General features: G+C 44.4%; 1 protein-coding gene across 1 annotated transcript; it reads right to left on the bottom strand.

The window, feature by feature from the left end:
* Positions 1–697: 697 nt before the first annotated feature.
* On the bottom strand, positions 698–16,893 carry Slc22a14 (solute carrier family 22 member 14). Its single transcript, XM_078026486.1, has 11 exons — positions 16,864–16,893; positions 15,359–15,871; positions 14,563–14,666; positions 14,204–14,358; positions 13,036–13,204; positions 7,437–7,557; positions 7,137–7,234; positions 6,701–6,915; positions 4,264–4,372; positions 3,441–3,641; positions 698–1,919 (listed from the first exon to the last, which is right to left on the bottom strand). Exons 1-11 carry the CDS (start codon positions 16,891–16,893, stop codon positions 1,718–1,720), a joined length of 1,917 nt encoding a protein of 638 aa, XP_077882612.1. The 3' UTR covers positions 698–1,717.
* Between the last annotated feature and the right edge of the window lie 8,461 nt (positions 16,894–25,354).

Genomic DNA, 25,354 nt, shown 5'->3' with positions numbered 1-25,354 from the left:
TTAGGGAGCTCAATCACTACTTATTCATTGATGGCAACCCTCCATTTATTGATTCTGCACTTATATCCTTTTGTTTCTTCACATGCTCAGTAATTTTTACTTACAAGTTTCTTTTCATTGACGTTTGTCTTCCCTAGAAAACCCTATGAGGTTTGTGGTGTTGTGGCAACCTTGCTGTGAATTGATTTAGTGTTTGCTTCCACCAAGACTTTAGCAGGATTCCCAGGTTTTTACACTTGTTGCTGGGTTTGGGGCTTGCTTTCATGAGACTGAGTTTTCTGCCCATGTTCTGGGGGCCTTATCCAGTCCTGAGCTCCTTCACACTCACCATGTACAATCCCTCATACCACAGGCTCATATGCTCTGGTAAATTATGAGCAGCATCCCATGTCGGGGGGGGATATCATAGGATAAGGGGGCTTGGTCTCATAGTGGTGGAAATATATAAGCCATTGAAAGATGAAGATGAGATGAGAATTTCACATAGCTAGTAATCAGTGACCAAAGAAATGAGAATCCCAGAGTTTACAGGTATCTGCATGTACCATCACAAGTTCTAGCATTACTTACCTGTCTTTGCACACAGGGAGACCCTTGCTGACATGTTTGATACTATTTAGTGTATCAGGAAAACGTCAGATTTGTGGGAGAGATAATTTATTAATGATATCTAATTTCATAGAATTTTGGCATTTATTTGTCAATGTTACACTAAGACACCTGTATGGTAAGAGTAATGTGTGAGATCCCAGGGTCTCGCTATCCTGGCTCCATGAGAACAAATAGGCTTTTCTGTCCTCCTCCTCCTCAGAAGCTCCTTAGGAATTAGATCAGAGCTACTCCTTACAAGTTCATAATCTTCCAACAAACGGGGCAAGAGTGGAGGAGATGACTCAGGTACCGACCTCAGGAACTTCCTTGTCCAGGGAAAGATGGTGTCAGGGCCTGACTCCAGGGCTTTCCAGTCTGGCTAATGAATGAGAAGTGCTGGCCCCACCTGGACTGGCGCCATGCTGGCTGTGGAGGGAAGATTCACCCAGGGCTGTTGGGACTATGACCTAGGGTGTGGGGCTTATCTCAGAGATCAGGTAGACTGGAACCCCTAGGAAGGCATTCTCCAGGATGAGGACTGAGATTTGGAAATATCAAAGGAAAACAAGTGAGAAAGCCCTGTGTAATGGGACAAATGGAAGAAGTTCTCATCATTCCGCTACATTCTGCCCCTGCATGAAGTGCCTATTCTCACCTTGCATTTGAGCTAGGAACCCAGTACACGGACAGATGTTGAGGCAGAAGGATTGGTTGATACAGAGGCACAGTCAGTCTCACCCTTGCTCTACCTCTAGCCCACAGAGACATTGCCCACCCTACCCCCGACACCATCTAGAGAGCGCTTCACTGTCCCTGAGTTTAGCCAAAGACACACTCAGGAGTCTGAGCAGCCTATCTAACCCCTTTCTTCAGGCCAGGGCTTCTGGGTTCTCTGATGTAGCCAACTTGGACCTAGCCATCTCAAGACCAACATGGTACCTTTATTGGAATGAATCACAGCCAAGCTCCCCTAGAAGGGGCCATTTTTTTGATCTCAAGGGCTGGCCTCAGAGCAAGACTGATCCTGCCCCCTCCCACTGGGCTGGGCCTGGAATTCATGGCCTGGAATCCACAGCCTCATACCCAGCCACTCATCTCCAACCCGAGATAGTCTGGGGCCTGGCCCTCAGGAAACCTGACTGTCTGTTTTCTCCTCTCTGGATTTCTTCAAGCTAGCGTTGGAGTAAGAGTTTGAGTCCATTCTCAGAATCTGGGCATTGCGAATGGTATTCTTTGCCACTTCCTCAGACATATCATCAGGTGCATCCTCATCGGTCCTCCTCTTCTTGAAACTGCTGTCAGAATGCTGAATCGAATCTTTCTGTAAGCTGAGACAAAGTGGCTACTTTGAGGCACCATCAGCCATGCCAGGTTTTGCCTCTGGGAAGTGGGGCTTTCTCACTTCCATATGCCCAGGAGGGACCCTTGCCTCCCGGAACAGGCTGTTTCTATCTCCCTGCCCCAGCTAGACCCCTTCCCTTTGCAAGCACTTACTGAGCATCTGCCATATACCAGACCCTTTTCCAACTGCTTTATATGGGTTTAATCCTCTCAAAAGCCCTATGGAAGGGGAAGTCTGGACTACACGGCTTTACCTCTCTGGGCCTCAATTTCCTCATCTGCAAAAGGGTGACAGGTCCCACTTCACATTTCATTCATTTGAGGACAAAATGAGAGAAGGCACACATGGAATGAGACCCAGCACATGGTAAATATGCAATGAGTGTTTGCTCTAGTTATTACTATGTTCTTGTGCGCACACTAGGAAGTATTAGCACAAAAAATTGAAATCCAGGCTCTCTGGCTGCAGAACCCACATTCTCCACTGCTCTGCTCTGTTGTTCATTATATTTCCCTTCTCTACTACAGTGGGGCAACCTCCTATCCATACCTCAGGTTCTACATAAATATCAGTTCCTCTGTGACATTCCTCAACTCCCAAGATAAAGTCCTTCCTTCCCTGGGCTATTACAATAGGTCCTATATATCCATGGTCAGAGACCACTCATGATAACTGTTTGCATATCTACCTCCCTGTAAACTATGGCTTCTCAAAGGTGAGGACCTTTGACCTCTGACAGCCCAGCCTTGGGACAATTCCTTACACTGGTGGTCCAATAAAAGTCTAAGGAGATGAGGAGAGAAGGAGAAGAGTAGAAAGGAGGTCAGAGGAAAGCAGAGGCAGCAACTCCTACAGTATAGAGCAGAGGATACTATAGGACCTCAAGTGACCTCTGCCCCTCACTGCTGCTCAGCTCCCCTCAGGTCCAGGGAGACAGTGATGGACTCTGTTGACCCAAATCCCCAGAAGAGATGGTTCTGCCAATTATGACAAATCTTATGCAGGGGACACTTAGGGGATCAGAGACCAGAACTGCCTAAGGAGATATGGAGTGGAGCTCAGTTCCCAAATGGGGTCCTGGGTTGTTGGGGCTAAAAGTCCAAAATCATTAATCAAGGCTGGGTTCTTTAATCCAGAATCATTAATCAAGGCTACTCCTTTGAGGGAGTAGGGGCTCAGACAGAAAAGGAGAGTTATTCAGAAAGACAATTCCAAGTCAGTCCCCTGTGTCTGGGGAGGGAAAGATGCCAAGGTACCTCTGGAGTATCTCTGGAGAGCAGTGCTCCAGTCCAGACAGGCAAATGAAGCAGAGGAGAGCCAGGTGGGGTAGGAGCTGTCAGAGGCTGGGCTGGACCCCAATGAGTGGCAGTACCTATAGATCTGGGAACACTGCTGGACGTAGGGTGTTCCTGTAATCCCAGGCCCTCTGGCCAAGGGGCCAGGGTGGACAGTGCCTGACATATTCTCACTGCCAAGGGCTTTAAATCAGGGGGTCTCATACACTTACCTTGCTCTTGAAAATTGCTCCATACTGTCAGAGAGGAGCTGGTTTTGTGTTTCCGGCAGCAGGGCGGAAAAACACAAGGCTGCGATAGAGGAGATGAAGCAGAGAAAAACGGGCAGGAGGGCTGGGAGCTGGCTGATGATCGTCAGGGACAAGATGGCTCCACCTGATGAGGCCAGAGACACCAGCCCCAGACCTGTAGACCTGAAAAGTGGCGATGAGAGCTGGTCTGGAAGGCTCCTCAGGCCCACAGACCAGGTAGGATAGGGGAGAAGCTACCTGACCCTCCACACCCTTCAGTCTCCGCTCATCCCAGCTCATTGGGTGGCTAGGGCGAGTTTAGTTCTCCATGGATTCCAAGTAGGTAGTAATTCTAGCTCTCTTTTATGGGTATCAGGAGTAAGAGAGGTAAGAACCACAGGGTACTGCGTGGATGTGCAGGGAGCGGTTCTGGGTGTACAGGAAGACATAGCTGCTGTCACGGAGAGCTCTTGCAGGGTCGGGGCTGAGCCTCAGGTGGCCCAAACACATTCCATTCAGTGAGCTGTGAGGCGGAGACTGGAGTCAGACCCACCCAACCTGGAACCCAGCTCTGCCACTTGCTGTGTCTCACCTACAACAAGTACCCTTATCTCTTTGCTTTAATTGATTAAAACATGGTTAATGATGGCATTTGGGAGATCTTTGGAGGGCTAAGTGAGGTCATCCTTGTGAACTGCTTAGCACCAGGAGAACGCTCAATCTTAGCTGCTATATTAACATTGTCCTTGTCCCATACTACCCCCTCCATGGTCTCCATGGCTCCCTCATCTACCAGACCCCATACCTGACGATGGTGGGGAAGAGCTCAGCAGTGTAGAGGAAGACCACAGAGACACTGGTGGCCAGGCTTAACTGTCCAAGCACAAGCACCAAGATGATGGCGGATTTTAGACCTGTGTCCAGAAAACACAGCGACCTAAGGCTGGGGCCATCTTCCCCTCGGTGCCCATCAATCCTTGATCCCTCACAGAAAGCATCTGAGCAATCTACCCCTGCTACCACCTGGTCAGCTGTCCAGCAGACTCAGGCACTCTGTCCAAGAAGGGTCAATCAGTAGAGGCCCAGCCAGGCCAGAAGTTAGCATATCTGCTGTAGGAGAATTGACCAGGAAGTCGGAGATACTACACTGGAAACCCAAAGGCCCCTCAGGCCACCCACCACCTTGCTGCGCCGAGCCCCCACATCTCTGCCGATAGGGCTGTCTTTATTCTACATCCTCAAACAGCTGTAGCTTACCACACCCCACCCACCTGCTCTTTGGCCATCACTCGCACTAGGCTTCCCACTCAGTGTTCCCACCTGTGCTCTGCAAGGTGACCTGGGCAAGGATGTTTGGTCCCTGGGGTCTGCATGGCTGGGATTGGTCCTAAACACTCCAGGATGCCTGTCTATGGCAGCTAGATATGGGCTCTGAAGGATAAACGAAAGACTCAGCATCTGGGGGAGTGTCCCTCAGCAAGTGCAGTGGGGCTGGAGCCCTTGCTCACTGCCTGCCAGGTTACCAGCTCTTCCCTGTCACCCCCCTGCAGGGTCCTGCCCCAGCTCTACTTCCCACCTTTCTTGGCTCTGGGATGAAATCAAGATTGACAACTTTTCTCTATTAGGGAGTCTGTTCCTAGGTGCTCTCATGTGGGAGACTGACTAGCACGTGACCGTGTCTGACTCCCCTGGTGGTCACGCTGTAATCTGGATAGCTCCGGTCTTCTAGGGTGCGAGCAACTGTGTCTTCGTGCATGGGCATGACTTCCTATATCCCCATGGGTTGAGCTACGCTCACCTGTTCCTTTGTAATATTACCCTTGCCCTGTTTGGGATAGAATGTTCCCATGGAAATGCCTTTTGTGTGTCCCCTTCTCTTACTGTGCCCTTGGGTGTGGCCTTCCTAGATGTCAGTCAACCTGCTGACAGTGGACATCATGAAGCAAGAGAGAGAGAGAGAGAGAGAGAGAGAGAGAGAGAGAGAGAGAGAGAGCGCACACACACACACGCTGACCCCTTTTATTGAGGAGAAGCTATTCAAATGAGGCAAGGGATCAGTTTTCAGGGGGCTGAGTCTAGCTTCATGATGTCCACTGTCAGCAGGTTGGCTGACATCTAGGAAGGCCACATCCAAGGGCAACAGTAAGAGAAAGGGACACACAAAAGGCATTTCCATGGAACATTCTATCCCAAACAGGGCAAGGGTAATATTACAAAGGAACAAGTGAGCATAGCTCTACCCATGGGGATATAGGAAGGCACACCATGCACTAAGACACAGTTGCTTGCACCCTAGAAGACCGGGGCTATCCAGATCACAGTGTGACTGCCAGATGCCACACCTGTCAGCAGGGGAGTCAGACACAGTCACGTGCTAGTTGGCCTCCCATACTCTCACACATGTAAGAACTTTAAATGTTTCTTTTTCTTCTTTTTTATTTTTTTACCACAAAGCAGTAGAAATATAATCATAAATTTATTCAACCATTTTGTTTTAGTCCATCAATATCTGCCGACATTTGGGAGGGGAAGAATCTCAACAGAAGACATACAATTCCAGCACCCAGAGAAAGGGAGGAAGCCCCAGGAAGGGCAGACCCCAGATATTGCCTTCCCTGCCTTGGCCCCAGTCTCTGAAGGGGCTTCCTGGGGTCAGCAATTCCAAGCAGGTGTATACTGACCCTGCAGTCCTGTGTGCTGCAACCCAAGATCCTGGGACGTGTTCATTGTCTACGGCTCTTTGAAATATTGAAAATACTGCTAGCTATTCCCTTCCTCCTTTGGGTTGCATTTGTGCACAGTTTTTAGTGAATAGGTTATTCCTGAAGTCACAGATAACAACAGGTATTTCCCAATCAGAGAGGCTATAAATAAGAGGCAGAGCCTGGAATAGCAACTGGAGGAGTATCTGCCTTCATTCATTCACATTGAACCACTAGATCTGCTTCTGATGTAGGCTGGAATCAGGTAGTAAAGGTGGTCTGCCCTCCCACATAGGGATGCTTTCTCTGAACAGCATACCCTCCTCTCTAAGGCCTCTGAGAGTGTATGGGTGTCCTGTCTTGAGGACTCCTACTTGCAACCTGATCCTTAGGGGCTAGGCTTCCTCAGGGTGGGTAAGCTGTGCCTGCAGAAAGCTAAATCCTGTGTGCCTAGCTGGCTGGCCAGGATAGGAGCCAGCAGAGGGGTTTTGAGGAAGCAGGAAAGCTGGAGGTGGCCCATCCGGGCAGGGCAGGCTATACCTTGGGGGAGGAAAAGTGTAAGAAAGCACATGAAGGCGGTTTGGATGAGAATCACAGCCAGGCTCCATTTCCTCCCTATCTGTTCAAGGAGAACGATGCTGCACAGCCGGGCGGGCACCTCCAAGATACCAGGGATTGCCTGTCTGAAGTGGATGCTCACTCCAAAATCTCTCAACTTGAGACTCAGTGTAAAATAGCTGTAACTGATGGTAAGCCTGGAACACACATGCAGAGAGAGATGGCACCAGGAACAGAGTCAGAGGCTGAGCAGAGAGGGGCAGGGTAGGATTGGAGAAAAGAAATAAGCACAGAGACCTGCGAGAAGTGTCCCTAGGCCCTGCTCCTCTTGCAGCTTGACCCTCCCCCCCAACCCTCCCCAGAGCTCCAGGCTGGTATGTCAGTTTTCTGTCCCTGCCAGCCAGCCCTAAATACTCACCACACGCAGCCCATCACAAAGGTCACCTTACAGAGGTATCTATTGCTGTAGAAGTCTAGGACAGAGGCCTTAGTCACCTTCTTTCCAGGCAGCTGCAGCTACAGGACAAGCAGGAACAGCCGGAGGAAGGGCTGAGACCCCCAGCACACTCCCCACCCCCAGAGGATCCACAAGGCCCACCCTACCCCCATCACCACTCAAGCTGGCTCTGGCCTTGCCCTGTTATCATCATTCACCTGGAAGGATGAGGGTCTTCCCCCAGCCCACTGCCTGGCCCCACTCCTGCCCAAAACCTCTTACCTCTTCCAGCAGGTTGAGAGGAATGGTCTTCTTGTTGACCTCAGCGGCATAGCACAACACCTCCTTGGCCTCTTTCACCTTTCCTTTCATCATCAGCCACCGTGGGGACTCTGGGAGAATCCTGTGTTGCCCACCCCTCTTCTTGTCATTCCAGGATGCCCCGGAGAGCCAAGATGGCCCCATCCTAGCCTCAGCTGTGGCCATCTTGCTCCAGCATGAGGTGACTGAGGTGCCTCCAAGGTCACTGCCAACCTCAGGATGCCCTCTGCCCCTCCCTGGCAGTCAGTCCTTCCTCTAAGATACACACAGCCCCCACAGCTGCTCAGTGACACCCAGTCACTTGCTACCTTCACCCTCAGTCATCTCTAAGAGCTCTCTTCTTTTCTACCTCAGGGGTCGTCCCCATCTGCCCACATGTGCCGAGGAATGTCTTCCATGCCCATATCCTCTATGAGACCCCTCCTTGTCACAGTTGGGGTTCTTACTGTTCCCTCTCTGTCTCCTTAACAGCCTGGAGAGTATGGGGGAGGGGCCAGGACCCTGGATCTGACCCAAGAGCCGAGCACCCTACCTGGGTGAATGGAAGGGTGAGTGAACCTCTCTGCCGTGTCCCATCTCTCCCCTGCCACACCTTGCTGTCTTTGACCTCAGACTACTTTGCCCCACTCTTTTTTCCTAATCCTCTTTGGCTGTCAGAATTCACACAGGTTCCCAGCTAAAGCACAGATGAAGTTCTGGGAATTGTGCTCTGCGCCTTTGTATCATCTTGTTTAATCTCTACCCAGCCCTGGACCTATGTGATAATCCCATTTGATTCTCAGCCTCAAGGAGTAAGGACTTGGCTCCGGTCACAGAGGCAGAGCTGGTAAAACCTAGGTCCCTGTCTAAGGTATTCTCTACAGAGCTGTGCCACTGCCCTCTACCCACTTCTCACATTGACACTGCCTCCAGAGCCTGGACTCTGTGGCTGATTGTTGAAAATACACCCAGGACACTGGAGACCACTTTATCTACGTTGCTCCTACCCTCTTCCAGCAGGGTCCAGCAATTAGGCATTCTTTTCTACTGTAAGACTGTGGAACTGTCCTTGTGAAAGCCCTTATGGCTTCAAAGAAGATAGGGGATTGATGGCATGCCCAATAGAAAATAAGAATTTTAAAAAATCATCTCTCAAGGACAGAGAGAATGGGAAAGGACACAGTGGGAGAGAGAGATCAGTGAAATGAAGCTTAAAAGTGGATAAGAGAACTTCTGACTGAGCCAACTGAGTGGTCTGAATGTCTATGTCCTCCAAATTCACAAATTGAATCTTTTCCCCAGTGCAAGAGTAGTAAGAGCTGGGACCTTAAGGAGACAACGAGGTTATATGGGCAGCACCCTCATGAATGGGATTAGTGGCCTCATAAAAGAGGCCCAAAGGGAGCTTGCTTGTCCCTTCTGCCATGAGCAAACACATAGATGGTTCTTTTCCATGAGAAACAGGCCCCAACCAGACACCAAATCTGCTGGGTCTTAATCTCAGGCTTCCCAGCCTCCAAAGCTGAAGTGAGAAGCTTATGTTTATAAACTAGTCTAAAGTATTTTTGCAGCCTGACAGACTGACACCCAGGCACAGCCTGTGTTATGTGGAATGCTGTAGGAGATACAGTGGACTGTCCTGGCCCTACAGGACTCTGAGCACCTAGTTCCCACAAATGGGACTGTTCGTTCCCCCTGCAGTGTGCATCTAGAACATAAGAAAGGCCAAGGAATCAAACACAGGGGCAAGGCCAAGGGCAGATACAGGAGTTAAGAGAAAGTTTTCACAATGACAGCTAGAGTCCCAGCCACAAGTTTCAGTGGGGAGCACAGCAGCTGGAGCCTGGCCATGGTCCAGCTTTGGGATCCTCTGAGAACCAGCAGCTGCCCAACAGGAGTGATTCTCAGAGTGTGGTCATCAGAGCAGCCTGAGGAATGCAGATTCTCAGGTGTCACCTGGGCCTGCAAATGCAGAAAATAAGAGAGATGTCCAGCCCCTATCCCCGCATCTTAATAAGCTTCCATATGATGCTGATGTTCCACACAGATTTAAGATCCATTTCCTTAAAGGTCACCAGCCACTTCGCTGCTCCTCATGATTTCCCTTTAGTTCCTTAGTGACTCTCTTAAATATAAAGGAATGACCCAGGATGGCTGGATATTGAAGAAAACCTCCCAAATTTAAGAGGATGCAAAACAATCAAACATAAAAGAAAAGAATAATCCAGAAGGACATAGATAATATGGAGAATGGGAGCTGGGCGCAGTGGCGCACACCTGTAACCCCTGCAGCTTGGGACGCTGAGACAGGAGAATCTTGAGTTCAAAGTCAGCCTCAGCAATGGCAAGGCACTAAGCAACTCAGTGTAGACCCTGTCTCTAATAAAATACAAAATAGGTGCCCTGGTACCAAAAAAAAAAAAAAAAGATAATGTAAGGAATGGGGGGAAAGAAAGAAAATTAAATTCTAACTTGTATTCTTCAAGAACATCTAAGAATGTTTTGCAATTTCATATTCTTGAAGTTTCAAATGCTACTGAGAAAAAAAAATCAGAGAATAAGGAATCACAGTGTAACCAAATGGTAAGTGAACTTTTCTGTTCTGGGATTTCAGCAGCAGCTCCCAAATCTAGGAACAATGGACAAAAACCTCACATTCTTAAGATACATTAGGGAGAGGAGTTGCTCAAAAAGAGAGAGATAAAAAAGCCACATGATGCAGTGGACCAGTGGCTGTTCATGGAAGTAAAAGAGTCTTGAATATCTTCTCTACCCCATGTTCTCATCCACTCCAGCCAGGCCCAGGGGAGTCCAAGCAAACTCTGGATTGGTAGATTCGGGATTCTCTTCCAGAAAGGGGGTCTGCTCTCCCACTCTCTGGTTGGAGTTAGAAACTTGAGGTCTTGCCCTGGTACTCTAGATAGTAAGAGGGTTTGTGGGAGGACTAACAAGTGTCTCCTGAAGTTTGAGGGCTACCCAAACTTAGAGAATGGTGTCATCTCTTACCTGACTAAGAGGAAGGCAGTAAGTTGGTGAGAGCCACCGTGGTGGGGGTGGGGGGCCGAGGGACAGTAAGATTTTTGGCCAAGTGAACCCTGCAGTCTTGCAGGCATGTCATGTGCTAGGGTGAGGAGACTTCTACAAGAAGAAGGTGTGGGTTGAACTGCCAGCAACAGGAGTTGGGGCAGGGGATCACAAAGAATGCAAGACCCTTAGGAAATGCCAATGCTCAGAAGATCCACTGGAAATCTGAACATCTTTCCTTCAGAGGATACTGACAGCTCATCACAGCTCCTATCATGCAAGTGTTAGGTCTCTTTTCTCTAATGCCCTATCCCCTTCCTAGAACCTGGAAAATCAAAGCAGGAAGAAGATGATGAGGAATGATCTCATTGCCTTAGGCCACTAGCCTGAGCAGGGGCCAGAGAGCAACTGAGGATTTGATACAAGCTGAGGTTTCAAGTTAGACTGAACTGGATTTTTTTAGTGTCTGAAATTGAGTCTTTTTTTTTTTAAAGAGAGAGTGAGAGAGGGGAGAGAGAGAGAGAGAGAGAGAATTTTTTTTTTAATATTTATTTTTTAGTTCTCGGTGGACACAACGTCTTTGTTTGTATGTGGTGCTGAGGATTGAACCCTGGCCGCACGCATGCCAGGCGAGCGCGCTACCGCTTGAGCCACATCCCCAGCCCCTGAAATTGAGTCTTTATTATCAAAATGAGACTTATTCTAGTAACTAAGAATGACTAGAAAGAGACAGTGTCTGCCCAAAATATTGCCACATGTCAGGGAAGGGACAGCTGGTGGAACATGTCTGAAGACTGTAGATGAAAAAAATATCTCCCAGAGAATTCAACCCATTAAAAACTCTGGCTGCTCTGAGTGCCTAGGTAGACAAAGACATCTACCAGCAGAAAGAGCTAAGAGTTCAGAGCTTCAAAGAAAGAAACCAGGGATTATGGGGAGAGGACAGCAGAAACTTATTTTTCATTGCAAACCTTTTTGCATTATTTAGTTTATAATCATATCCTTTTGTTACATTAATAACATTTCCAAAAATGTTTTTTAGATCAAGTTATGCATGGACCTCAATTTCCCAGCTACAAGACAAAGACACCGCATCTGGCATCAGATGATTCCCACACTCCTTTAGTTATCTCAAGGACTGTAAAAACTGGTCTCTATCTCCTACAGAACTGGGAAAGCCCTGAGCCACATCCATGCTCTCCCTCCTAACTAGTAACCCTAACTCCTATAATCCATTCTGTGTATAGCGCAATAGTTAAAACACACAGAGGCTTTGGAGCCAGATAAACTAAGTTAAAATCCCAGGTCTCCCACTTTTGAGTCATATAACCTTGGACAAATTATTTGAAGCCTCAGTTATCTACTCCAATGCCCATCTTTCAGGGTTATCAAGATTAAATGTGGGGCTGAGGATGTGGCTCAAGCAGTAGCGCACTTGCCTGGCATGCGTGCGGCCCGGGTTCGATCCTCAGCACCACATACAAAGAAAGATGTTGTGTCTGCCGAAAACTAAAAAATAAATATTAAAAAATTCTCTCTCTCTCTCTCTCTCTCTCTCTCTCTCTCTCTCTCTTTTTAAAAAATAAATAAATAAAATAAAATAAAATGCCAAAAAAAAAAAAAAAAGATTAAATGTGGCAGGCATGGTGGTGCACGCCTGTAACCCCAGCGGCTTGGGAGGCTAAAGCAGGAGGATCGCAAGTTCAAAGCCAGCCTCAGCAATGGCAAGGCACTAAGCAACTCACTGAGATCCTGTATCTAAATAAAATATAAAATAGGGCTGGGGATGTGGCTCAGTGGCCGAGTGTCCCTGAGTTCAATCGCCAGTACCAAAAAAATAAATAAATAAAAGATTAAATTTGGTAATTTCAATATTATATATGGAGATTTCTTCACACAGAACTGCCTAACCCTTAACAAGTGAGGTATCTCAGCTCACCTCTGTGGCCTTCTGTTCCTTTACTTTACCCACTGCCCACTATCAACAGTGCTCTCTTATTCCTGCTTCACTCCCCTCCTAACCCCTCCAAGCTTTGATCCACCCATGGTCCCTTCATAGCTCCAGTCTCTCAGGTGCCTCTCTGTGCCTCCCTACAATGGAAAACCCCAGACACCCTCTCCTGCCTGCCTCCGCTGCCCATGCACACCATCCCCTCCCCCTCTCCCAAATCAGCTGTTTCCCAGGAGGCTCCTTTCCTTCCACTTCTACTCACTTACTTCCACTCCTGCCATTCTATTGAAGTCACCTCAAGAAGATCACCAAGGCCAGCCCACCCTTCCTCACTCACCTCTCCTGCCTTGACCCTGACCATTCCCTGACCTTGAGCTTTGCCCTTTAGCGCTCTTCCTCCTGGTCTCCCCACATCTCTCTGACATCTTTTTAGGGTGTCCTCTGAGGGGAAGGTGAGCACTGGGGTTCCAGAGGCTCTGCTCCTCATCTCCTCCACATGCATCTTCTCCCACGGGAGCACTGCCATTCCCACATGAGGACCTCCCACACCCTCCGTCTGTGCCCATCAGACCCAGCCTCATGCATGCCCTGAACTCATTTGCTCACCAAATGTAGGAGATGAGGGGGAACACAGGTACCGCGCCCACCAGAAACAGCATCCGCCAGTGGGGAAGGTTGTAGGCGAGCCCCGTCAGGAACATGATCCCCACAGAGAAAAAGCAGTGCTCCAGGATGACGGCATGGGCCCGGTGTTCCCCCACAAGCCACTCAGTGACTGTACGGAAGTAAAAGGACAAAATGGTGCTCAGCTCAGGGTCCCTGGGGCTGCCCCTGATCCCTGGCATGTCAACAGTAGCTCTTTGGCCTTTTTATGACTTAACTCTATCCTGTTGGCTTCCAGTAGGTTGGTGCCAGCCCACCCTTGCTCCCTGAAGTCCAAGACACTCCTCAAAACTAGACAGACCACTTCTGTGAATCCCCACCAGGGCATGTGCTGGGCTTCCCAATACACACCTGCCTTCCATCTCTCCTCACCCTATTGCCTCTACCCTTGCTGCCTGATCAGTGCCTATTCTGGGTACTGTGTGCCTCACATGGCCTGTCTCATAACCAGACAAGGAATCACTATCTTGTTTTGGAGCGCATTAGTGTTTGGGTCACCTAAACATGTTCCCTCTGTCAGGCTTCCAATAAGAAGTCTTTTGCCAGAGAAACTGGAGCATACCAGGAATTGCAGATATAAGAGTCTAGGCACCAAACCTAATGAGGGTAGGATATAAATGTATGCAGACTGGGGACTTTTAACACCACCTCGCCTGCATTGAAATCCAGCTCCTTACTCCTGTAGGACGCTGAGAAAGTTGGTTAACTCCTCTTCAGCTAAAGGAATGATAGAATTGTGCCTACCATAGAGTATTGTTGGGATGAAATGAGCCAATGCAGATAAAAAGGCTCAGCAGCTCCTTGACCCTTAAGGGTTCCACATATATAAGCTGTGTTGGAGGACAGCGTACATAAGGGGAATGTGAGGGACACAGGGGACTAGAATGGAGGACAAGGGTGGAAGGGTAGTCTAAGCACTGATTCTCTGGCATCTCCAGGCAGCAGGAAGGGAGAGTCTTTCCACTCCTACCTTCCCTGATGAGGCCTACATCACGTTGGCTCCCAATCCTTTTGGCTTCCAGCAGGTTGGTGCCAGCCACCTCTGGTCCCACCCCCACCTTGCCTGGGGTCCCTGCTCCCATCCCACTCAGCTCTTAAGGCCCAGTCTCACCTAAAGTCAGGCTGACAATGGCATAGCCCATCACAGCCTGGGAGACACCAAAGCGGAAGAACAGGTACTGGTGAAAGCTGTTCACAAAGGCTGTCCCGAAGCCAAAGAACATCAGCCCCAGCAGTGACAGTAGGATGGTAGGGTAGCGGCCCAACCTACAAGCATTGAGGGGAGGCTGCACCAAGTGCCCACCTCCCTGGCTGGCCCCCAGCTGGACAACTGAGCCAGGCTCTGAGCTGTCCCAGGCCCCCAGAGCACCCCTACCTTTGCCTCCCCAAGCCTGAGATTCTTCAACTCTGAATGCCCTCAGGTAGAAGGCAGGGCATCCCAGGGACCAGAGGGAACTCCAGGAGACTCACTTGTCACTTAATAACCCGAAGATGAGAGACCCTATCAGTTGGCCCGTCATGAACATGGTCTGCACGGTTTCCTTGTCCAGTTCCTTGCCACACACCAGGTCAAACTGGGGGTTAGATACAGGGATTGGCCACAGTCCTCTCACCCAGGATCAGCCTTTTGAATCCAGAGACTGACCCTGGCTTGGGTGGACTTATAGGCAGAGGGCACCTGTGGTAGGGGTAGGTAATTGTGTGTGCAGAGTGCCTCAGCTCCATTATGTCTGTGTCTCACCCTATGCCTAGCAGACCCTGGGAGCTAGGCCAGGAGAGAGGGACCAGAGGCACAGGCCAAGAAGTGGTATGGATAGGGAGGTAACTATGCACAGTCACAGATCACTGAAGGTCCTTTCCAAAACACCGGTGCTGGTCATGTCTGTGCTGGAAAAGGTCTCGGGTTATGAAACCCTGTGAGAGATACCTGAGAGAAGTTGCTTCTTTCCCATCCTTATCTTCTATGAATTCACAGGGCAGAGCCACAACCTTGGAAGCAATTCCCTGATCAGATAGAAACTCTGCCATCCATCACCTGTCTCTATCCCCAAATGCACTCTAGCCTCCTGTCTAAGCAAGGCATGGTCAAGGGTGGACGTTAGGAATCCTGATTTTCTGCCCAGGTCCCACCTCTGCAGGGAAACTTCAAAGAATTGCTGACCCTCTTTGAGCCTCAATTTCCCCACCTGCTCAGTAAGAGTAAGAGTGGGCCATGTCTATAGCATGGTGTGGGGACAAGCTTCAGACAACCCAGGACAAAACATACCTCACTGATCAATGATCGCCTCTTGGACTCAGGGTAGATCCATCCATCTTCGCATGGGTCTGTGATGTTGAGGCCAAACTGAATGATGGACTCCAGATCCCAGGACACGGGCAAGTACATAAGACATGTCAGGAAACTGCCATTGTGTGCTCGGGGCAGGGTCAGGTTCATTTGCTCAGCCTCTGAGAGGTTGGGGTCCAATGCCAGGATCCAGCTGGTGTTGCAATAGGGCTTCTCTTCTGAGAACACAAAGTGGTCAGCAAACATGAAGAAGGACGACATGATGTTGGGAATAAATGTGAGGACTATTAGCCTCCACTGGAATGTGCCAAACTCCCCCACTGCATCCAGGACATCAGCAAACTTGTCATCCTTCTTGGTATCCATGGCCCTCAATCTGCGTAACAGAGCGTCCAGGGAGCAGGAATAGGAAGACCCTGAGGTCCCCTGCCTGTTCGAGCTTCCGGAAACCTGGAATTCATTCTCTGTCCCAGAGTCCTTTTCTCTCGAAATCTGTTTGAAAAAGGGATGCAATTCAGTCTCCTGTCACTAATTCCCAGACATCAGACACCAGCAATGGGAGCCACTTACCAGAACATGGCCTCTGGCTTGGAACTACGTGGAGTCCATGGTTTCCTCCTTTTCTTCTAAAGTTTCTTAGTTCATATAGAGTGTTGTCTCCCACCCACTCTGACTAAACTATCCCTGGATTTTAGTGTAAATAAAAATTTTAATGTTTTAGAAAAAGTTTGTGCTTCTATGGCCATGGGTAAGTTCTGAGGAACTCTCTTGCAGTTTCCCCACAACTGAGACTTTGTTTACATGCATACTGATGTACCACTGGAATTGCAAGAGGTAGGACAGAACCTTTCCTTAAATAACAAATATCTGCATCCGTGACCAAGAGCAGAGGCCAAGGTCAGTAGCTGGTGGCCTTGACCAAGAGCTGGGGTTGAGGAGTGATACATCAACAAGATCTAACCATCATAAATATTTATGCCCCCAACAATGGAGCATCTAAGTGCTCAAACAAAACTTTCTCAACTTCAAAAATCAAATAGACCACAACACAATAATACTGGGTGACTTTAAGACACCTCTCTCACTACTGGATAGATCTTCCAAACAAAAGCTAAATAAAGAAACAGAACTAAATAATGCAATCAATGATTTGGACTTAACAGACATATATAGAATATTTCATCCATCAATGAGTGAGTACACTTTCTTCTCAGCAGCACATGGATCCTTCTCTAAAATAGACCATATCTTATGCCATAAAGCAACTCTTATCAAATAGATAATACCCTGCCTCCTATCAAATCATAAAGGAATGAAATTAGAAATCAATGATAGAATAAAAAATAGAAGCTACTCTTAACACCTGGAGAATAAATAATAAGCTATTGAATGATGAATGGATGACAGAGAAATCAGGGATGATATAAAAAATACTTACAGGTAAATGAGAATAATGATATAACACATCAAACTCTCTGGGATACCATGAAGGCAGTGTGAAGAGGAACATTCATTGCTTTGAGCTCATTCATTAAAAGAATAGAAATTCAACAAATGAATAACTTAACATTACACCTCAAAGCCCTAGAAAAGAAGAACAAATCAACCCCAAAAGCAGCAGAAAACAGGAAATAATTAAAATATGAGCTGAAATCAATGAAACTGAAACAAAAGAAACAATTCAAAAAATTGACAAAAGTTTGTTCTTTGAAAAAATAAATAAAATTGATAAACCATTAGCCATGCTAATGAAAAAAGAAAACCCAAATTAATAAAATTCATGATGAAAAACGGAAATATCACTACTGAAATATAGAAGATAACTAGAAATTATTTTGAAAATTTATACTTCAATAAAATAGAAAATTTGGAAGATATCAACAAATTTCTAGAGATGTATGAACTACCCAAACTGAACAAGGAGGATATACACAATTTGAACAGATCAATCTCAAGTGATGAAATAGAGGATGCCATCAAAAGCCTACCAACTAAGAAAAGTCCAGGGCCAGAGAGATTATCAGCCAAGAAGATTATCAGCCAACAAGACCTTCAAAGAAGAATTAACACCAATACTTCTCAAATTATACCAAGAAATAGAAAAGGAGGGAACCCTTCCAAACTCATTCTATGAAGCCAGTATCACCCTGATACCAAAACCAAACAAAGACACATCAAGGAAAGAAAACTATAGACCAATATTCCTGATGAACATAGATGCAAGAATTCTCAATAAAATTCTGGCAAATTGCATACAAAAACATATTAAAAAGATAGTGCATCACAATCAAGTGGAGTTCATCCCAGGAATGCAAGGTTGGTATAACATATAGAAATCAATAAGTGTAATACATTACATCAATAGTCTTAAAGAGGGCTGGGATTGTGGCTCAGCAATAGAGCACTCATTTAGCACGTGCAAAGCCCTGGGTTCAATCCTCAGCACCACATAAAAATTAATAAATGAAGGTATTGTGTTCAACTCCAACTAAATAATAAATATTTTAAAAATAGTCTTAAAGACAAGAATCATATGATTATTTCAATAGATGTAGAGAAAGAATTTGGCAAAATACAGCACCTCTTCATGTTCCAAACATCAGAAAAACTAGAGGTAGTACAAACATACCTCAACCTTGTCAAAGCTATCTATGCTAAGCCCAAGGCCAACATCCTTCTAATGGAGAAAAATTGAAAGCATTCCCTCTAAAAACTGGAACAGGACAAGCATGCCCTCTTTCACCACTTTTGTTCAACATTGTCCTTGACTCTAGCCAAAGCAATTAAAAGGAGATTAAAGGGATACAAATAGGAAAAGAAGAACTGAAACTATCACTATTAGCCGATGATATGATTCTTTATTTAGAAGATCCAAAAAACTCCACCAGAAACATTCTAGAACTAATAAATGAATTCAGCAAAGCAGCAGGATATAAAATTAACACCCATAAATCCAATGTGTTTCTACACAAAAGTGATGAATCCACTGAAAGAGAAATTAGGAAAACCACCCGATTCATAATAACCTCAAAAAAATTTAGGAATCAATCTAACAAAAGAGGTGAAAGACCTCTATAATGAAAACTATAGAACACTAAAGAAAGAAATTGAAGAAAACCTTAGAAGACTGAAAGATCTCCCATGCTCTTGGATAGGCAGAATTAACATTGTCAAATGGACATATTACCAAAAGTGCTATACAGATTTAATGCAATCCCTACAAAAATCCCAATGACATTCTTCATAGAAATAGAAAAAGCAATCATGAAATTCATCTGGAAAAATGAGAGATCCAGAATAGCCAAAGCAATTGTTAGCAAGAAAAATGAAGCCAGAGACTTCATAACACCAGAACTTAAAGTATACTACTGAGCCATAGTAACAAAAACGGAATGGTATTGGCATCAAAAACAGATACATAGACCAATGATACAGAAGGGAAGACCCAGAAAGAAAACCACTAAATACAGTTATCTCATACTAGACAAAGGCACCAAAAACATACATTGGAGAAAAGATAACCTCTTCAACAAATGGTGCTAGGAAAACTGGAAATCCATATGTAGCAAAATGAAATTGAACCCCTAACTCTCACCCTGCACACAAAATTCAACTCAAAGTGGATCAAAGACATAGGCACTAGAACAGACCCTGCACCTAATAGAAGAAAAAGCAGGCCCAAATCTCCACCATGTCAGCTTAGGAAATGACTTCCTCAATAAGTCTCCCAAAGTTCAAGAAGTTTGAAATCAAGACTCAATAAATGGGATGAAATCAAACTAAAAAGATTCTTCACAGCAAAGAAAACAATCAATATTGCGAGGAGAGAGCCTATATTATAGGGAAAAAAATCTTAACCACACACACCTCAGATAAAGCACTAATCTCCAGGATACATTTTTTTAAAAAACTCAAAACTTAACACACACACACACACACACACACACACACACACAAAATAACCCAATCAATAAATCAGCCAAGGAACTGAACAGACACTTCACAGAAGAAATACAATCAATCAACAAATATATATAAAAAGGTTCATCATCTCTAGCACTTAGAGAAATGCAAATCAAAACTATACTGAGATTCCATCTGACTCTAGTCAGAGTGGCAATCATCAAGAATACAAGCAATAATAGATGTTGGTGAGGATGTTGAGAAAAAGGTACACTCATACATTTATGGTGGGACTGCAAATTGGTGCAACCACTATGGAAAGCAGATTCCTAAGAAAACTTGGAATGGAACCACCATTTGACCCAGTCATCCCACTCCTGGTTTTACACCCAAAGGACTTAAAATTAGCTTACTACAGTGACCCAGCCACATCAATGTTTATAGCAGCTCAATTCACAATAGCCAAACTATAAAACCAACATAGGTGCCCTTTAACAGATGAATGGATAAAGAAACTATGGTGTATATGTACACAATTGAATATTACTCAGCCTTAAAGAAGAATGAAATTATGGCATTTGCCAGTAAATGGATGGAACTGGAGACTATTATGCTAAGCAAGACAAGCCAATCCCAAAGAACAAAAGTCCAAAGGTTTTCTCTGATATGTGGATTCTAATTCACAATTGGGATGGTGGGGAAGGGAGAATAGAGGTAATTTGGACTAGACAGAGGGGAGCAAAGCAATTTGTGATATAAGTGAGAAATTCAGAAAAAGCAATAGAGATCATAAGTAAGAGCCATTCAGAAATTATGGAGCTGAATAACTCAATAAATAAAAAATACAGATGAGAGCCTCAAAAATAGACTCAATCAGAAAGAAGAAAGAATTTGTGAGCTTGAAGGCAGGTCTTTTGAAATATCTCAGATTAAAAGAAGAAAAAAGGCTTAAATTAATTTAAAAATTAAATTAAATTAAAATCAAATTAAATTAAAAAGGCTTTGAGATTTTGGGACACCAGAGAACAAGCAACATTTATACTATTGAGGTTCTAGGAGGATATAAAAAAGAAAAAAGGTATGGAAAACATATTTAGTTAAATAATTGCTGGAAACTTTTAAAATCTTGGAAAAGATATAAACGTGCAGGTCCAGAAAGCCCAAAGGATCCAAAATAGATTTGACCAAAAAGACCCTCTCTGAGGTATATTATTGTCAAAAACACAAGAAGTGAGAATTCTAAAAGCAGAAAGAGAAAATGATCAAGTCATTTATAAGGGAATCCCCATTCGAATAAAGGTAGTTTTCTCAGCAGAATATTTTCAGAGTAGCAGAGAATGGAATGAAATATTAGAATTCCTGAAATTAAAGGGGAAAAAATCCAGCCAACAATACTATACCTAGGCAAAGCCATCCTTTGAAAAAGTAAAACTGATCCATGATAAGCAAAACCTGAAAAAAAAATTATCACCATTAGACTAGCCTTTCCAGAAATGTTTAAGGGAGTCTTAAATTAGAAGCAAAAGAAGGACAACTATCATCACAAAGTTACATCAAAGTACAAAATTTAACACTAGAACAGACACACAAAAGAGAAAGAGACAAGTGTCAAACTATGGATACAGAAAAACCACTAAACTACAAAGATGAACATAAGATGAAGAAAGGAATTAAAGATGTACTAAACAACAAGAAAACTTTAACAGAATGAGAGGCGCATGCTCTTATTTATCAACAATAATTGTGTTAGTTTTTTCACTGCTGTGACTTAAAGATCAGATCAGAACAATTTTAGGAAAGGAAAAGTTTACTTAAGGGCTCACAGTTTCAGAGATGTCAATCCATAGACACCAGGCTTCATTCCTCAGAGCTCGAGGTGAGGCTGAACATCATGGTGGAAGAGTGTGGCAGAGGGAAGCAGCTCTCATGATGATCAGAAAGCACAGAGAGAAACTCCATTCTTCATATACAAAATATATACTCCATAGATACACAACCAATTAACCACTTCCTCCAGCCACACTCCACACCTGAGTCCAGTTACCACTCAATTAATCCCATCAGGGAATAATTCACTAATTGAGTTAAGACTCTAACAACCATTTCTGCTCCAAACCTTCTTGTGTTGTCTCACACATGAGCTTTTGGAGATACCACATCTAATCTATAACATTCTCCCCCTGGCCCCCCAAAGCTCACACTCATCTGACAATGTAAAAATACTCTAAGTCCATTCCCAAGAGTGCCCATACTCTAACAGTTCCAAGATTGCTCAAAGTTTAAGTCCAAAGTTCTTCTCTGAGGCTCAAGGCAATCTTACATTGTAAGGTCCTAGAAAATTAAAAGCAATTTACAAGCATTCAATATATAATGGTACAGAATAGACATTTCCATTCACAAAATTACAGGCATAGAAACAAGGGATAGGACCAAAGGAAGACCAAAATCTAATTGGTCAAACAGGTCCTGTAGCTCCACTTCGGGCACTTCAAGTGCATGGCATTGTGATGCTCTGTCCAAAGGGTTTCTGCAGATCCACCCTGTGGCCTTGTTGGTTATAGCCCAAGTGGCCTTTCTGTTCACTTGTCTACTCAATTTCTGCAGCTTTCCTAGGATAATGTCCCAAGTTACTGGTATTTCTTAATCTTGGGGGTCTCCACTACAGCTTTGGCTTCCTCCTCAAATCTCTACACATTGCCCTGTAAGGGGCTGCCTGCAGGGATTCCAACTCTGTTGAACTTTTCTGGTCTCCCAGACCTTCCTTTGAAAACTTGGTGGAAGCCTTCAGTACCCCCTAATTCCAGCATCCTGCATTCCAGATCCAGTAACATGTTGTTGATGCCAAGGTCTGCCACTGTTTTGAGCAGGCCTCCAGGAATCCTGGCTGCATCAGCCCTTGAGTGCCTGATTGACTAAGCATGTTGAAAAAACTTCCTAGCCCCCTATGTGCAAGAAGTTTTCCCCCAACGGTCTTGTCTCAAAGAGAATTTTCACTTCTACTCTCTTTAGCCAGAGATGGATGTGATCTTGCTAGCACCTGAGATGCCTCAAGCCATCTTTCTTAAGACTTTGTCTCTGGGCAAAGTCTTTAGTTTTTCTTTAAGGGCAAAATGTCTTTAACAACTGCAAATTTCTTAGCCCTAGTTTTACTCCCATCTTTTAAGTCCAAGTTTTTTTTTTTTTTTTTTGCAAATATTTCTGCTCTATTTTCTGATCCTGAATAATACAATAAATTTGGCTAAAAGCCACCAGGAATATCCATGCTACCTCCTGAATGCTATGCTGCTAGAAATTTTTTCCATCAGATTAAGAAGTCCATCACTTTTAAAATCAGCATCACAGAAAGTCTCAGGAGAAGGGCAAAATGCAGATGACTTCTTAGCCAGAACATAATAAAACGGCCTCTACTCCAAATTCCAAGAGAGTCTTCCTCTGAACCCTCTTGAGCCCAATTCTTACTGTCCATGGTCCTATTAGCATTCTGGTTTCTGAGTTCCCACCAGAATTGGCCATTAAGCTCTGCTTGCAACAATCTAAAGCATTTCCAGCTTACACTGCTAAACATCTTAAAATTCCTCCCATCAATTTCAAAAAACTTAAAAAGCTTCTGAACCACACGGTCAGGTAAGTCATAGCAACAACCCCACTTCTTGTTACCAATTTCTGTTTTAGTCAGCTTTTTCACTGCTGTGACTAAAAGACCCAACCAGAACAATTGTAGAGGACAAAAGGTTTATTTAGGGGCTCACAGTTTCAGAAGGTTTCAGTCCATAATGGCTGACTCCATTCCTCTGGGCTCAAGGTTGAGGCTTATCATCATGGCAGAAGAGTGTGGCAAAGGCAAGCAGCTCACATGATGATCAGAAAGCAGGGAGAGAGACTCCACTCACCAGAAACAAAATATATACCCCATAGCCATGCCTCCAATGAGATACTTCCTCCAGCCACTCCCCACCTGACTCCAGTTACCACTTAGTTAAACCCAGAAGAGATTAATTCACTGATTAGGTTAAGGCTACAACCCAATCATTTTTCCTCCAAACCTTCTTTCATGGTCTCACACATGAGATTTTGGGAGATACCACATATAAACCATAACAATAACCTCGAATATAAACAAATTCAATTCCTCATTTAAAAGACTATCTGGACCTGGGGGAATAGTTCAGTGGTAGAGTGCTAGCCTACCATGTGCTAGGCCTCAGGTTTCCATTCCCTGCACTGCCCAAAACAAAACAAAACAAAACAAAAAGATAGAGACTGACTGAATACGTTTTTTTAAAAAAATGAGATCCAGAGATATGCTGCCTAGAAGAAAATTCAGCAGTAAGAATGCATATAGGCTGAAATGAAGAAATAAAGATATTCCATGAAAATGGAAATTAAAAATTGGAAGGAACAGCTAAAATTACATCAATACACTTTAATTCAAAAACTATAAAGAGACAAAGAAAGTTACTATATAATGATAAAGTGATCAATTGGTCAAGAAGAAATAATTATATGTATATATGTACTCAATACTGGAACATCCAATTACATAAAGTAAACAGTGTTAGATCTAAAAGGAGAGATAGACAAATACAATATGGTGACTGAAACACCCACTTTCATCCATTGATGGATCACCAAGACAAAAAATCAACAAAGAAATATCATAGTTAAACTGTAGGCCATATGGACCTAACAAACATTTAAAGAACATTTAATTCAACAGCTGCAGAATACACTTTATTCTCATTAGCAGAAGGAACAGTCTCCAGGATAGACGACATGTTAGGACACAAAAACATGTCAGAAAAATTTTTTTAAAATGTAATCATAACACATATCTTCTCTGAGCACAATGGAATAAAACTAGAAGTCCACAATAGCCTCAAAAAAATAAAATAAAATACTCAGGAATTAACAAAAGAGATGAAATACCTCTATGCTGAAAACTATGGAACACTAAAGAAAGAAATTGAAGAAGATGTTAGAAGTTGGAAAGATCTCCTACGCTCTTGGATGGGCAAAATTAATATCATCAAAATGGCCATATTACCCAAAGTGCCATACAGATTCAACATGATTCCAATTAAAATCCCATCACTATTTCTTATAGAAATTAAAATTTCTTATAGAAATAGAAAAAGCAATCATGAAATTCATTTGGAAAAATAACAGATCTAGAATAACTAAAGCAATCCTTAGTAAGAATAGTGAAGCAGGAGGGATCACAATACCAGGCCTTTGGGGCTGGGATGTGGCTCAAGTGGTAGCACGCTCGCCTGGCATGTGTGCAGCCCGAGTTCGATCCTCAGCACCACATACAAAGATGTTGTGTCTGCCCAAATTTTTAAAAAATAAATAAATATTAAAAAAAATACCAGGCCTTAAACTATACTACAAATCTTTAGTAACAAAAACAGCATGGTATTGGCACCAAATTATATATGTAGGTACAGAATAGAAGACACAGAGACAAACCCACAAAAATACAGTTATCTCATACTAGACAAAGGTGCCAAAAACATACACTGGAGAAAAGATAGACTCTTCAACAAATGGTGCTGGGAGAACTGGAAATTCATATACAGCAAAATGGAAATAAACCCCTATCTCCCACCATGCACAAAAGTCAAAGTGGATCAAGGACCTAGTAATTAGACCAGAGACCCTGGACCTAATAGAGGAAAAAGTAGGCCCAAATCTCCATCATGTCGGATTAGGCCCTGACTTCCTTAACAAGACTCCTAAAGTGCAAGAAATAAAATTAAGAATTAATAAATGGGATGGACTAAAACTAAAAAGCTTCTTCTCAGTAAAGAAACAATCAACAAGGTGAACAGAGAGCCTATATTTTTGAAGCAAATTTTTGCCACAGGCATATCATCAGATAGAGCACTAATCTCCAGGATATATAAAAAACTTAACAGCAAAAAACTAAACAATCCAATCAATAAATGGGCTAAAGAGCTGAGCAGACAATTCTCAGAAGGAGATATAAATTTGATCAACAAATATATGAAAAAATGCTCAACATCACTAGAATTAGAGAAATGCAAATCAAAACTACTCTAAGATTTCATC

The sequence above is a fragment of the Ictidomys tridecemlineatus genome, chromosome 2 (genome assembly GCF_052094955.1).
Source record: "Ictidomys tridecemlineatus isolate mIctTri1 chromosome 2, mIctTri1.hap1, whole genome shotgun sequence".
Classification (NCBI taxonomy): domain Eukaryota; kingdom Metazoa; phylum Chordata; class Mammalia; order Rodentia; family Sciuridae; genus Ictidomys; species Ictidomys tridecemlineatus.
Note: the sequence above shows the minus strand (reverse complement) of the source record. Positions and strands in the feature narration are given on the sequence as shown.